Source organism: Panulirus ornatus, chromosome 35, assembly GCF_036320965.1.
Source record: "Panulirus ornatus isolate Po-2019 chromosome 35, ASM3632096v1, whole genome shotgun sequence".
Classification (NCBI taxonomy): domain Eukaryota; kingdom Metazoa; phylum Arthropoda; class Malacostraca; order Decapoda; family Palinuridae; genus Panulirus; species Panulirus ornatus.
This window is the reverse complement of record NC_092258.1, coordinates 11,570,687-11,584,856: the sequence shown is the minus strand read 5'-3', so window position 1 is coordinate 11,584,856 and position 14,170 is coordinate 11,570,687. Positions and strand designations below refer to the sequence as shown.

At 47.2% G+C, this 14,170-nt stretch overlaps 1 protein-coding gene across 3 annotated transcripts in view; it reads left to right on the top strand.

Moving 5' to 3' along the window:
- The first annotated feature begins 2,993 nt into the window (after window positions 1-2,993).
- Window positions 2,994-14,170, top strand: part of LOC139760141 (uncharacterized) — a 95,664-nt gene continuing 84,487 nt past the window's right edge. For 2 of the 3 annotated variants that reach the window (XM_071683034.1, XM_071683032.1), the window contains exons 1-3: window positions 2,994-3,551; window positions 6,150-10,096; window positions 13,971-14,101. In XM_071683034.1, coding sequence (XP_071539135.1) covers window positions 3,470-3,551; window positions 6,150-10,096; window positions 13,971-14,101 — 4,160 coding nt within the window. In that variant the 5' untranslated portion in view covers window positions 2,994-3,469. The remainder of the gene's footprint in view (window positions 3,552-6,149; window positions 10,097-13,970; window positions 14,102-14,170) is intronic. The other variant, XM_071683033.1, reaches the window with a different exon arrangement.

The window sequence follows — 14,170 nt, the reverse complement described above, 5'->3', positions numbered from 1 at the left end:
TTGAAAGTTTTTAGTTTAACATCAAGTCCCCTAGAATTGCTGGCACTGATGCACCGTTTTCTCTTAATACCATGGGAAGGGGAACCTAACCTGTTTGGCTTGTCTTGTATTCATATAGAATCCATACGAACCTGAAAGTAATTGCTCCCATGTGTGATTTGAATTATATATCTGACTGTATGGCTTAGAACACCTTCCTAACGCTGTTATATGGTCTCTTACCACAGTTTTGATTATAAAGAATTTAGAAGTCAAAAGTTTATTCTCGAGAGAAATCGTATCCTAACCAAAATACGGCGAGATGGATGCAGTGCCATTATTAAGTCTAGTGTTTCTTAAAAATAAATCAAAGTTTCGTGTTAAAAGTCCCGTAAATCTCAACTGAAGTCTATTTTCCCGGAGTAGCAGAAATCGTGCATATGTCCGTGGTTGCGCAAGCTTCTCGAATAATGGTAGGGAGGTGGTGGTGACCTTGTGGTGTTTCCCTCTTGCGTGGGAGAAGAGTGGCTTCCGGTACACTCTTCCCCTCGTCAGTGTGTCATGCCGTTCACATCAGTGGTGGGGAATTCGTCTGTAAGTCGCAGATAACCATCCATGTTGTAAGAACAACTGAAGCCAGGGGTAATGTTAGCTAGGCATTGGTGACTTAGATATATAGGTAACTTATTACAGACGTCCAACATGGACACGGGAGGTACGTCAACATGGACACGGGAGGTACGATAGTGTTGTATGCTCACGCAGTTGTCTACTTAACCTACTGAAAAGGAATCAATAGACAAGAAAACACAATGATTTATTAGCAAGTAGAACTCTCATGATCTGGGTATTAAGCCATATTTTTAGCATTAAAAACAAATTGTGAGAGTGGCGTGGTGCCCTATACACAGTCAGTCAGATGTCATACGCAAGGAGGATACATAGATGTCTTGCGTCGTGCCAGGTTGCGAAGGATTGAAGTCGAAGTATCTACTGAGGGAGTGGTCGGTGCAGGAGGTCTTCCCATGACCAAACTACTGTATAGACACTGGCAGCGTCTGTTGAAGCACAGGTATGTATACACAAGACTTCTACTGAGTTGGGGGACGGAGTTACTGTAATGTGTCGTCACTTCCCGAGAGACTGTGAGGCACTGATGACGTAGAAGAGGCCGGGTCTGGCGGGCTCAGGGGCAGAACTGGTAAACTTTTGAATGTGTGGTAATGGCTGTGGTAGAGAGAGGGGATTTTCCTTGAAGGATTATGAGTCCTTTTTTTTAAGTTTTGTATATATATATATATATATATATATATATATATATATATATATATATATATATATATATATATATATATAATGTGTGTGTGTGTGTGTGTGTGTATGATGATCACACTTGTCCGTGATGAAAGTTATGAAGGTGAAATCGCACTTCTGTAGGAGTTCATATGATTTTATTTAACATGTAATTTTCCAGTACTATTGGCACGACATGTTTCTTGGAGACAATCCACCTCATCAGGTGCCACTACTTAAAGTTATTTAAATCACACCATCACACCGAAGTATATATATATCGTGTGTAACTATAGAATTGATTTATACTAAAATTTGCATATTGGTTTTCTTCTGGGTACGAAATGACTAGATATATCCCAATTCTCTCCCACTGTGCTCATGTATGTACTGGTTGAGATTAGGCCGTTCTGCGTGATAGTTCGACTTCTACTCGCGCGTCCACTCCTTGTGCAGCACACGGAGGTACCTTATCACTTCAGAGAATAATGGTTGATCTCCTCACATCAGTTCCTTTTGCGTGTCAGATCCTAAGCAACACTATAACCGCTCCTACTTGTGGGCTGAGGTGAACACTCGTCATATGTCTCTCGCGTTTTCTTTCCTCTCTCGTAACATGTTGTAATGTCTCCTCATTTGCCTGCATTTGTTGCACAGACATCCATCCTCTCGGTCGAGGCTCCACGTCGATGTGTGGAAGAGGAAAAAAACATTGCTCCAAAGCAAGAAGGTGCAGCCTGACCCTCCCCCATAAAGTACAAATAGATAAATCGATCATTAGATTCACACACTGACCCACACCTCAGTGGAAAGACTAATTTTTACCCTCCCTGATTGCAAATTCCACTGTTTACGGAACTGGAACACGGGGTAACAATAACAGCAGTGCTTTGCTGGGTATTATATAGAAGTGATGGAGCCAGGAGGACTTACGTAGTGATCCAGAAGGTAGATAGGAATAATGGGGTATGGAGGACTGCTGACGAAGGCAGAAGAAGCCACACAGGGTTTCCTTGAGTTGATTGTCATAGCGGGAGGCGTCAGGGCGCCAGTTGGAGGAGAGCTTGTGTCTAAAAAGGCCTGGCGGACAGCTTGACATTCCCATGGTGATGCCCGGATGTTTGTACACCAGACAAGGAAGTTCTGGTCACGAAGGCGGGTCTGGGAGGTTCCATCATTAAGGGCGAAGCTGGCTTGTTAGTCTCTGACCTCACTCTAAGCTGGTGGAGTGTAATGAGGTCAGACAGTCCGAGGAAGGTCAAGCGCTTCAGTGCGAGTGACATCAGCAGCTTCGCTGATAATGCTCCTCACACTAGAGTTGTGTAGGCATTGTGTATGTCTCGTTATTCTTTGGGTAAACCATTAGTCTCTTGTTCATGTATTTGCTTATAATAATAATAATAATAATAATAATGATAATAATAATAATATTATTATTATTATTATTATTATTATTATTATTATTATTATTATCATTATAATTATTATTGTTATTATTATTATTATTATTATTATTGTTATTATTATTATTATTATTATTATTATTATTATTATTATCATTATTATCATTATTATTATTATTATTATTATTATTATTATTATTATTGTTATTATTATTTCACAGATACACTGCCAGACCCACCATACGTACCTACATACACACACAGGCACGGGCGGGCGGGCGGGCGCGCGGCCGATACAGACACCAGGCGCGCTAACTGACACCTGCACACCTCTCGCGTTAGCCGAGCTGGGGGTATTGTTGTCGCGTGGGCTGGGGACCGCCTATCTCCGGCAGATAGCTGGTGACGAGGGTGGGGGACTCCTGCACCAGACCCTCCCTGGCAGCGGTGCTTCACCAGTTCGTGTGAGGACTCAAGTGCTCTCCGGATGTACTGATCGAGTGTCCACCAATGTGGGGGTAAAGCATCGCTTCAGTCGAGCGTTTGGCTCCACGGCAGCGGCGACCTTCCAGACCAGCTTGTAAACAACCAACAGTTGCTCAGAGGAAACTACAGTGCTTGTGTGAAGAGGAAAAAAACTATGAAGAAAAGGATAAAGGAATAAGTGATAAAGTTGAGACTCACGAACACAGCAAGTGATCATTGTTGTATTCTCTTTGTATCTTCGTCAGGAGGGAATACTGTGGCAACACTTGCTCTGGGTCAGCTGGAAGTGTCTATTTACATCCCGAAGGATGTTGCCTGGGTCAGTGACGTGGATGGCAACATTGCTGCTGTTGCAGCTTGGGGGATGGCACGATGCCAACTTCGTGTCAGGTAGGTGCCAGTCTCGTGTCAGGTGGCTGCTAATCTAGTGTCATGAGGCTGCCAACCTCGTGTCAGGTGGGTGCCGGTCTCGTGTCAGGTGGCTGCTAATCTAGTGTCATGAGGCTGCCAACCTCGTGTCAGGTGGGTGCCAGTGTCGTGTCAGATGGATGGCAACTTCGTGTTAGGTGGGTCCCAGACTCGTGTCAGGTGGGTGCCTGTGAGACTCGTAGGTCTGGGTGGTGGAGAGGTTTTGTCGTAAGTGTGGAGTGTGGAACATGACAGGTGGACATGATGTGTGGAGTGTGGAGCATGACAAGAGGACATGATGTGTAGAGGGTGGTGCATGACAGGTGGACATAATGTGTGGAGTATGACAGGTGGACATAATGTGTGGAGTGTGGAGCATGACAAGAGGACATGATGTGTGGAGGGTGGTGCATGACAAGTGGATACATTATGTGGAGGGTGGTGCATGACAGGTGGACATAATGTGTGGTGCATGACAGGTGGACATAATGTGTGGAGCATGACAAGAGGACATGATGTGTGGAGGGTGGAGCATGACAAGTGGACATAATGTGGGGAGGGTGGTGCATGACAGGTGAATACAGTATGTGGAGGGTGATGCATGACAGGTGGACACAGTGTGTGGAGGGTGGAGCATGGCAGGTGAATACAGTATGTGGCGGGTGGTGCATGACAGGTGGACACAATGTGTGGAGGGTGGAGCATGACAGGTGGACACAACGTGTGTGGAGGGTAGAGCATGACAGGTGATGTCATATGCCAGCAGGTAGTGAGCCACACCACAATGGCATTATCAGTTGACACACTGCCTGTACGTCTGTGTGTTCTAGTGAATGTTTGTCTTACTGATGACTGTGGCCTCGTAACTCCCTAGGGCTAGGCCACACTGTGGTCGCAGGAAGGTGTATATGTTCGACAGATGTGCTCTAGGTGACTGACGGAAGCAACCAATGCTGTTAAGACCATGAACTGACAGGTGGATCGAGTTCAATTTCATCCTGTCTATTTCGTCTCTTACCCTTACCACCGGGTCTGAGAACACTCTCCATCCATCAGGTGAACCAGCGAGCGTAGCTAAGTGTTAACATCTCCCCCGGATGTCTCTGTGGACACCTGGGGGAAACAGAGCTTCATAGCTAAGTGCTTCTGGTAGACTGGATGGGCTGTCACCTCACACTGGCGGGTGGAGCGGTGTCTTGGATATGAGAGGTGTGCGAGAGATTATAGCTCTCTCTCTCTCTCTCTCTCTCTCTCTCTCTCTCTCTCTCTCTCTCTCTCTCTCTCTCTCTCTCTCTCTCTCTCTCTCTCTCTCTCTCTTACCATATTTGTGTCTCGTTATGTCAGAAGTTCCAACCACGAAGAGAAGCCATCCCTCGAGGCCTGGTAAACAAAAATATCAGAAGAAAGGACTGGGGAGAATCGTATAGCCTAGGATATTTTGCGAACTGACAACCCGGTAAACTTCATAATCCAGGCTGCCATGTCTTACTGTGTTTCACTTCTGTACACAACATTAGTTTCCGCCATAGATCTAAGTCACCTCTTCGCCCCCGGCCTTGAACCCAGCTGGAGCGAAGGCCCAGCAGACAATATAAGATGCACTACCGGTTATGTTCGGTACGTTCCCGGCTGTTGTAGACCTGGTACCGGTTGCTCCAGGTACGTACGAGGCCAGTTGTACTTCGATGCTGAACCGGTGGTTCTGACTACGGTGCTGACTGTTGTATTTCATGATCTAATGAGTGTGCTTTTTAAAAGGCTGTGTTCATTGTTTTGATGCGTGATCCTGCAAGATGTCATCAAAGGGAATCAGACTAAGTTACGTTTGTCGCTTCATTTCAATTATCAATTTGCTTTTACCTATTTGCACTGTATGGGGGAGGGAGTTCTGCACTCTTGGGCCCACTTCTCCTTGAACTCTACCTAATAATATACAGTTTTGTAATTTTTAGTTTACTCTCAGCATTCACATCTGAGTCGCTTAGCTTATCCCGTTTATCCACAACTTTGACGCTGTAAAAGTTCATCTTTGTATCTCTCAAAAGAACTGCTCACTGCCGACATGACCCAACTGGCTTAGGAACCAGAAGGTTATGAAAACCTTTTTCATTATTCCCTTGTTTTCTGTGGTGGGCAAATGTATAAAGGTGGAGGTTGACTTTGTGTGTGTGTGTGTGTGTAATTACCTATTTACTGATTTGCACTATACGAGAGATGAGCCTCTCCATTGGAAGAGCCCCGTCTCTTGAACTTTATCTACTGTCGTGCTCCCTGTTATATTTGTGTATAACCAACACTGCCCCTCCAGGAGCTCTCCAACGCCACACTCCCAAGATACTCCAACAGTGTCCTCCACACTCCTAAGAATCCTCCAACACCGCCCGTCCAGGAATTCTCCAACACCACCCTCCAACAAACTGTTCATGTCTTAAACTGCCCTCCACCCTTGTCAACAATGAAGGAAGATTTAATAACTTCATCTCCAACCTGAAGTAGTTATAATGGCCTCCCTGTGTCTATCATGAGGCAGCAGCCTTTCCTCCGTCATAACTGACCTAACTTGACCTTATTTCTCCACAGCAGCCGAGGACCTGCTGACCTTACAGAAGGTCAGCCGCGCCCTCCACCACACAGCCTCCTCCCTGGCTGACCTGACCTCCCTCGTCCACACCCTCACCTCCAACATGACCATCTCCAATACAACAGACCACCTCAGCACGACCTCGCCAGCAACGAGGTCGTGGAATACGACTGTAAGTACGACTGTATTGATGACGACTATCAGTGCTACTACCACGGCGCCTGTGTCTACGACTAGGCTGCAGACCACCACGACCACACCTGCTACCACCACGACCACACCTGCTACCACCACCACCACACTTGATACCACAACGACCACACGTGCTACCGCCACCACCACATCTGCTACCACCACCACCACACCTGCTACCACCACCACCACCACACCTGCTACCACCACCACCACACCTGCTACCACCACCACCACACTTGATACCACAACGACCACACCTGCTACCACCACCACCACCACACCTACTACCACCACCACCACACCTGCTACCACCACCACAATACCTGCTACCACCACCACATCTGCTACCCCCACGACCACCCCTGCTACCACCACACCTGCTACCACCACCACCACTACTACACCTGCTACCACCACGACCACACCTGCTACCACCACACCTACAACCACCACTACCACACCTGCTACCACTACGACCACACCTGCTACCACTACGACCACACCTGCTACCGCCACGACCACACCTGCTACCACCACTACCACACCTGCTACCGCCATGACCACACCTGCTACAACCACTACCACACCCACAAGCACCGAGACCACAACTACTACTACTATGTCTACAACTGCCACGACCACTGTGCCTTCCACTACCCCTACCACTACTACAACTACGCCTTCAACTGCCATAACTACACCTACAACTACGCCTTCAACTGCCATAACTACACCTACAACTACGCCTACAACTGCCATAACTACACCTACAACTACGCCTACAACTGCCACGCCCACGTCTACAGCTACTGTAATGTTGCCTACAACCGCACCCTCAGCCACCACAACCAGGCGCACGACTCGTACAACCACGCCCACCACCACGCCTACTACTGCTGCCACGCCTGCCACCACATCTACTACTGCTGACACGCCTTCCACCACGCCTACCACTGCTACTACTACTACTACTTCTACAACCAATGCTTCTACTACTGTTAGTATTACTACCACAAGGGCCACGCCTGAGACCACTACGACCTCTCTGACCATCTTCTCGACCACCACAACCACGCCCGTAGCTACCACAACCACGCCCATAGCCACCACAACCACGCCCGTAGCCACCACAACCACGCATACAATACCAACAAGGAGCATAGAGACGGCAGACTCTGCCACACCAATAACTACCACCACCACACCATCATCCACCACCACCACACCATCATCCACCACCATCACACCATCATCCACCACCACCACACAAGCATCCAACACCATCACATCATCATCCACCACCACCACACAAGCATCCAACACCATCACATCATCATCCACTACCACCACCACACCATCATCCACCACCACCACACCATCATCCACCACCATCACACCATCATCCACCACCACCACACCATCATCCACCACCACCACACCATCATCCACCACCACCACACCATCATCCACCACCACCACACCATCATCCACCACCACCACACAAGCATCCAACACCATCACATCATCATCCACTACCATCACCACACCATCATCCACCACCACCACACAAGCATCCCCCATCACCAGACCATCATTCACCACCACCACACTGTCATCCAACACCAGACCATCATCCACCACCACCACGCAAGCATCCAACACCATCACACCATCCACCACCAGCACACAAGCATCCACCATCACCAGACCATCATCCACCACCACCACATCAGCATCCACCACCACCACATCAGCAGGCTACGCCATCACACCATCATCCAACACCATCACACCATCCTCCACCACCACCACACCACCATCCACCACCACCGCACCATCATCCACCACCACCACACCATCATCCACCACCTTCACACCATCCTCCACCACCACCACACCATCATCCACCACCACCACACCTTCATCCACCACCATCACACCAGCATCCACCACCACCACACCATCATCCACCACCACAACAACAGCATCCACCACCACACCATCATCCACTACCACTACATCAGCATCCAACACCATCACACTGTCATCCACCACCACCACACCATCATCTACCACCACCACATCAGCATCCAGCTCCACCACACCATCATCCACCACCACCACACCAGCATCCAACACCACCACACCATCATCCATCACCAGCACACCAGCATCCACCACCGCCACATCATCATCCACCACTACCACACCATCATCCACCACCAGCACATCAGCATCCAACACCATCACACCATCATCCACCACCACATCATCATCATCCAACACCACCACATCACCATCCAGTAGCGCTACACCATCATCCATCACTATCACACCATCATCCACCACCACCACATCATCATACACCACTGCCACACCATCATCCACCACCACTACACCATCATCCACCACCACCACACCATCATCCATCACCATCACACCATCATCCACCACCACCACATCATCATACACCACCGCCACACCATCATCCACCAACACTACACCGTCATCCAGCACCACTACACCATCATCCACCACCACCATATCATCATACGACACTGCCACACCATCATCCAGCACCACTACATCATCATCCACCTCCACTACACCATCATCCAACACTGCCACACTATCATCCACCACCACCACACCATCATCCAACATCACCACACCATCATCCAACACCGCCATACCATCATCCAACACCACCACACCATCATCCAACACCGCCATACCATCATCCAACACCATCACACCATCATCCAGCACCGCCACACCATCATCTAACACCACACCATCATCCACCACCACCACACCATCATCCAACACCACCACACCAGCATCCAACACCGCCATACCATCATCCAACACCGCCACACTATCATCCAACACCACCACACCATCATCCAACACTGCCATTCCATCATCCACCAACACCATACCATCATCCGACACCACCACATTATCATCCAGTACACAACCTACCATAGCCACAGGAAGAACCATTCCTGCTTTAAGAGAAGCAACTTCTGACACCAGTGCCACCGGTGACAACACTGACACCACCTTCCAACCATCACTTGCCACCACTGACACCACCTTCCAACCATTACTTACCACTACTACCACACTCTCACCACACAGCGAGGGAGAGGCCGGCCGCCAGAAATTCGACGAAGATGACGAAGATGAGGACTTGGGTAAAAACAGCGACTCGAGGAACAAAAACCGAAGGAGACGACGACGAGCGACGGCCAGACTTCGCCAGGAGCTGAGAGGAGGAGCTGGAGGCGGGGAAGTTGGTGGAGTGGTGCGGTGGAGCGATGACGGCCCAGGGAGGAGGCTGGCTGGGGCCGGACCACGACCCAGGAGGCAAGCGGCACACACCTTTGACGATGACGACTCTGAGGCGTCAGGTGCTACTGGGAAACAAGGTCCCTCACACGTCCCAGGGAACGAGACGGTCCCACGGAACAGCACCTGGTGGGATCGAGTCAACGTTACGGTGAGAAGTATACAGGGCCTGGTAGAGGAGGTGGCAGCCGGCGCCACGGACGACGACCACGCCCTCCGGCTGGAGAAGGAAGCCTACACCCTAGATGACCTGGTGGCCGAGGGCTCGAAGGATCCCCAGGTCGTGCTCCAGGGCGCGGATGATGACATACTCCAGATAATGGACACAGCTGACCACGTTGCTGAAGACGTTAGGAACGTCACCAAGATTGTTGACAACGCTATTAACCAAGGAGAGGTATGGGTGATGTCTGTTACACACTTGCTTTTCTCACCTGACGAAGGTGGTGTTACAAACAAATGAAGTGTCTTCATTTGCACACCTCTCTCTGTTGTGTATAATACGACGAAACCAGAGCTCACTATCCACACCCAGACCTCTCAGACTATCCCAGCGTTTACCTTGACTGTTTCATATATCCTGGTTCAGCTTACCGATAGCACTTTGACCCCCATATACCACACCGATCCAATTCATTCTATCCCATACACGCCTTTCACTCTCCTGAATGTTTAGGCCCTGATATCCCAGAGCCGCCATCACTCCATCTCTTTTTATCCATCTTGTTCTTCATCTCCCTCCACTTTTGACATGCAGATCCACTCCATCAGTCTTTCTTCCCTCATTCTCTCCGTATGTCTGAACTATTTATCCCCACACTCTGATGCGCTTTCTCAGACTGCAATTATTGCATCGCCCTTCCATTACCCAGTCATTCCTTACATGATCATCCCACCTCACACGACACATTGTCCTCAGGGATTTCATTTCCAACATCTTCCCTCTTCTCAACCTTGGCACGTAAGAGCGCACGGACACCACAACATTTTCGGGACTCCTATACCTTCACACTCAACCATGTTCCCCACACGACGCTCATCTGTACCTAAAACCTTAAAACCCTTTTCTGTCCTACGACTCACTTCAGCCCCGATCGCCAATCCAGTGCCATGACAACGCCCAAATAAGTAAATCACTCCACTTCCATTAGGTGTTGGAGGTTGAATGTTGGAGAGTTGTCACCACCACCACCACCATCACCATCTTCCATCCTCCCTCCACTCCCCAAACACAATTGACTTTGTTAAGTATGTGTCGTTAATAATATCATCAATTCTGCAACATTTTGAACAATGTATGTCAGATTCATTGCAAAGATTGATATTCCATTTCAGTACATATACATCAGGAAAGGTGCAACATGTCTAACTTTTAATTCACTAAAAGTACCTCCGTTGCATAATGAACGAAATTATGTCACCTCGCTTTCAGGTTTTTGTTCATATACCACATTCGTAGTGAATGAAGATATAATAGAAGTGTGTTGCGCCTGAGTAAGGTTGAAATGGAATATAATAGCATAGCCTCCCCCACACCCTCACACCCTCATTCACTCACCCCTTTACCCCCTCCACCGCTCTCACTCTTTGCTTTTCAGTCTACGTCCAAAATATGCACAGTGCTCTTTGTATCATTACCCTTCACAGAAAACGAAGTAGAAGTGATATGGGTTAATGCTTAGTGTATCACAGTAATAACATCGGATGTAATGTAAATTGTATTACTCTTCAGTGATACCAATGTGTGTGTGTGTTTGTGTGTGTGTGTGTGTGTGTGTGTGTGTGTGTGTTGATTACGCAACAGAGATATGCATCCAGGACAGACTGCTTACATATCTTGTTTCTCTGCTGGTGTGTTTGTAATGATATGAAATATCGATCAGGGAGGATCTCCACCAAACAATAACACACTGCGATGAGGGAGAGTCTCCAACAAACAATAACACTACGATGAAGGAGGGTCTCCAACGAACAATAACACACTACGATGAAGGAGGATGTCCAACAAACAATGACACTTCGATGAGGGAGGTTCTCCAACAAACAATAACACTACGATGAGGGAGCTTCTCCAACAAACAATAACTCACTACGATGAGGGAGGGTCTCCAAAAACAATAACACTACGATGAGGGAAGGTCTCCAACAAACAATAGCACACTACGACGAAGGAGGATGTCCAACAAACAATGATACTACGATGAGGGAGGTTCTCCAACAAACAATGACACTACGATGAGGGAGGTTCTCCAACAAACAATGACTGCGATGAGGGAGGGTCTCCAACAAACAATAACACACTACGATGAAGGAGGATTTCCAACAAACAATAACTTACTACGATGAGGGAGGGTCTCCAACAAACAATAACATTACGATGAGGGAGGGTCACCAACAAACTATAACTCTACGATGAGGGAGGGTCTCCAACAAACAATAACATACTATGATAATGGAGGGATGGGCAATATCTCCACCAAACAAGAGCACGCTGTATCCACACTGGATTCACTACATTCGAAGAAATTCAGATCCAGCAAATCTAATGGTTCCTTTATCTATTCGTTTAGTTGATCTTTAGGAATCCATGCGACTTATTGGACAATGCTACACTCTATATTACCATATTTACACAGCAGCTAAAACTCCATTCCCTGTACCCTCCACATCGTTCCAATTCATTCTATCCCGTGCAGGCCTCTCACCCTCCTGAAGGTTCAGACTACGATACCTCAAAGCATCTTTCACTCCATCCTTCCATCTCGTCCTCGGTCTCTCTCTCTCTTCCCCTTGTTCCCATCACTCCTGACGTGTAGGTCCTCTTAGTGAATCTTCACTCATGCTCTCCGTGAGTCCTAGCCACTCAGCATACTCTCGTCAGCTCTCTTAACACGATTACACTGATGGCCACAATTCTCTCTTACAGTCATTCCTCACCCAGTCAGCCCAACTCATACCACATATTCTCCTCGATCATTTCAACACATTCACCTTCTTCCATTCTTTTAAGTTCTTGGCTCAAGATTCGCATCTGTGCAACACCTGCGGGAATACTTTAACCTGAAGCATATATGGGTCTTATTACTACACTTACGATTCAATTTACCTACTGTCTAAACCACCCTTTCCCACCATATGATTCACTCTCCCTTGGATCCACCCGCTGTCGTGTCTTCTCTCACGTCCCAAAAGCACTTCACTTCCTCTAGGTTCTACCCATTCGAATTCGCGCTCAACCCACCTTATACTGCCACTCTGCTAAACGCTTTGACCATACCTCGTCACACACAGAGAGCCTCCATGGTACAATGGTTAACGCTGCAGCGCATGAAACTCACTAGCTCATGCCCGGGGCAGCGTCTATAAGGGGGAAAAACAAGTCAAGTATACGATAACTAACAAAGGCCTGACTGACAGGTTAGAACTTAAGAGGAAGCCGAGAGAGCGTTTGTTTTCCATCGGTTACACTATAATCCATCCATTGTATAACCCCAGGACACCCCTCACGAGGTTCCTGCGGTTTCAAGGCTGCGCTGCATCCATTAGCAGGGATATGATGGACCCTTGTCGGTTCTGCTTTTTTTTTTTTCCGTCTGTTTGACGACTGAAACAACCTCGCCGATATTGACCTTCTACCCTCGGTGCATCCTCATGCAGATAGCGAAGTTCTCAGACCAGAGTGGTTCGTCATGTCCTTGCCACTGGACGTAGCGCAGCCTTGAAGCTGTAGGAGATCTTGGTAAAAGTTCTTTTGAGAAGGGAGTCTGGATCCATTATATATATATATATATATATATATATATATATATATATATATATATATATATATATATATATATATATATATATATATTCCTATGAGTCCACGGGGAAAATGAAGCACGATAAGTTACTAAGTGCACTTTCGTGTAATAATCACATCATCAGGGGAGACACAAGAGAAAATATAAGTCAGTTGATATACATCGAAGAGACGAAGCTAGGACGCCATTTGGTAAACATGTGATTGTCCAAAATATACAATGTATATCAACTGACTTATATTTCTCTCTTGTGTCTCCCCTGATGATGTGATTATTACACGTAAGTGCACTTGGGAACTTATCGTGTTTCATTTTCCCCGTGGACTCTTAGGAATATCTTGATCGCGCGCAAAATTGTGATCCTTTCCAATATATATATATATATATATATATATATATATATATATATATATATATATATATATATATATATATATATATATACAACGCATGTGTTGTCTCCCTCAGAAGGAAAAGTTAGCGAAAATAGTGGGCGTGAGTCTGCTGGCTGTGGTGTTGGTTTGTCTTTTGGTCACCATGTGCGTCATAGGCATCCGCCCTTGTGCACGCTCGGACAAGCTCTACATCACTCACGTTAAGTAAGTACTCCATGTTGAAGGATATAACTCATCGTTAAGTGCATTGATAAGTGTATTAGCCTTATGATA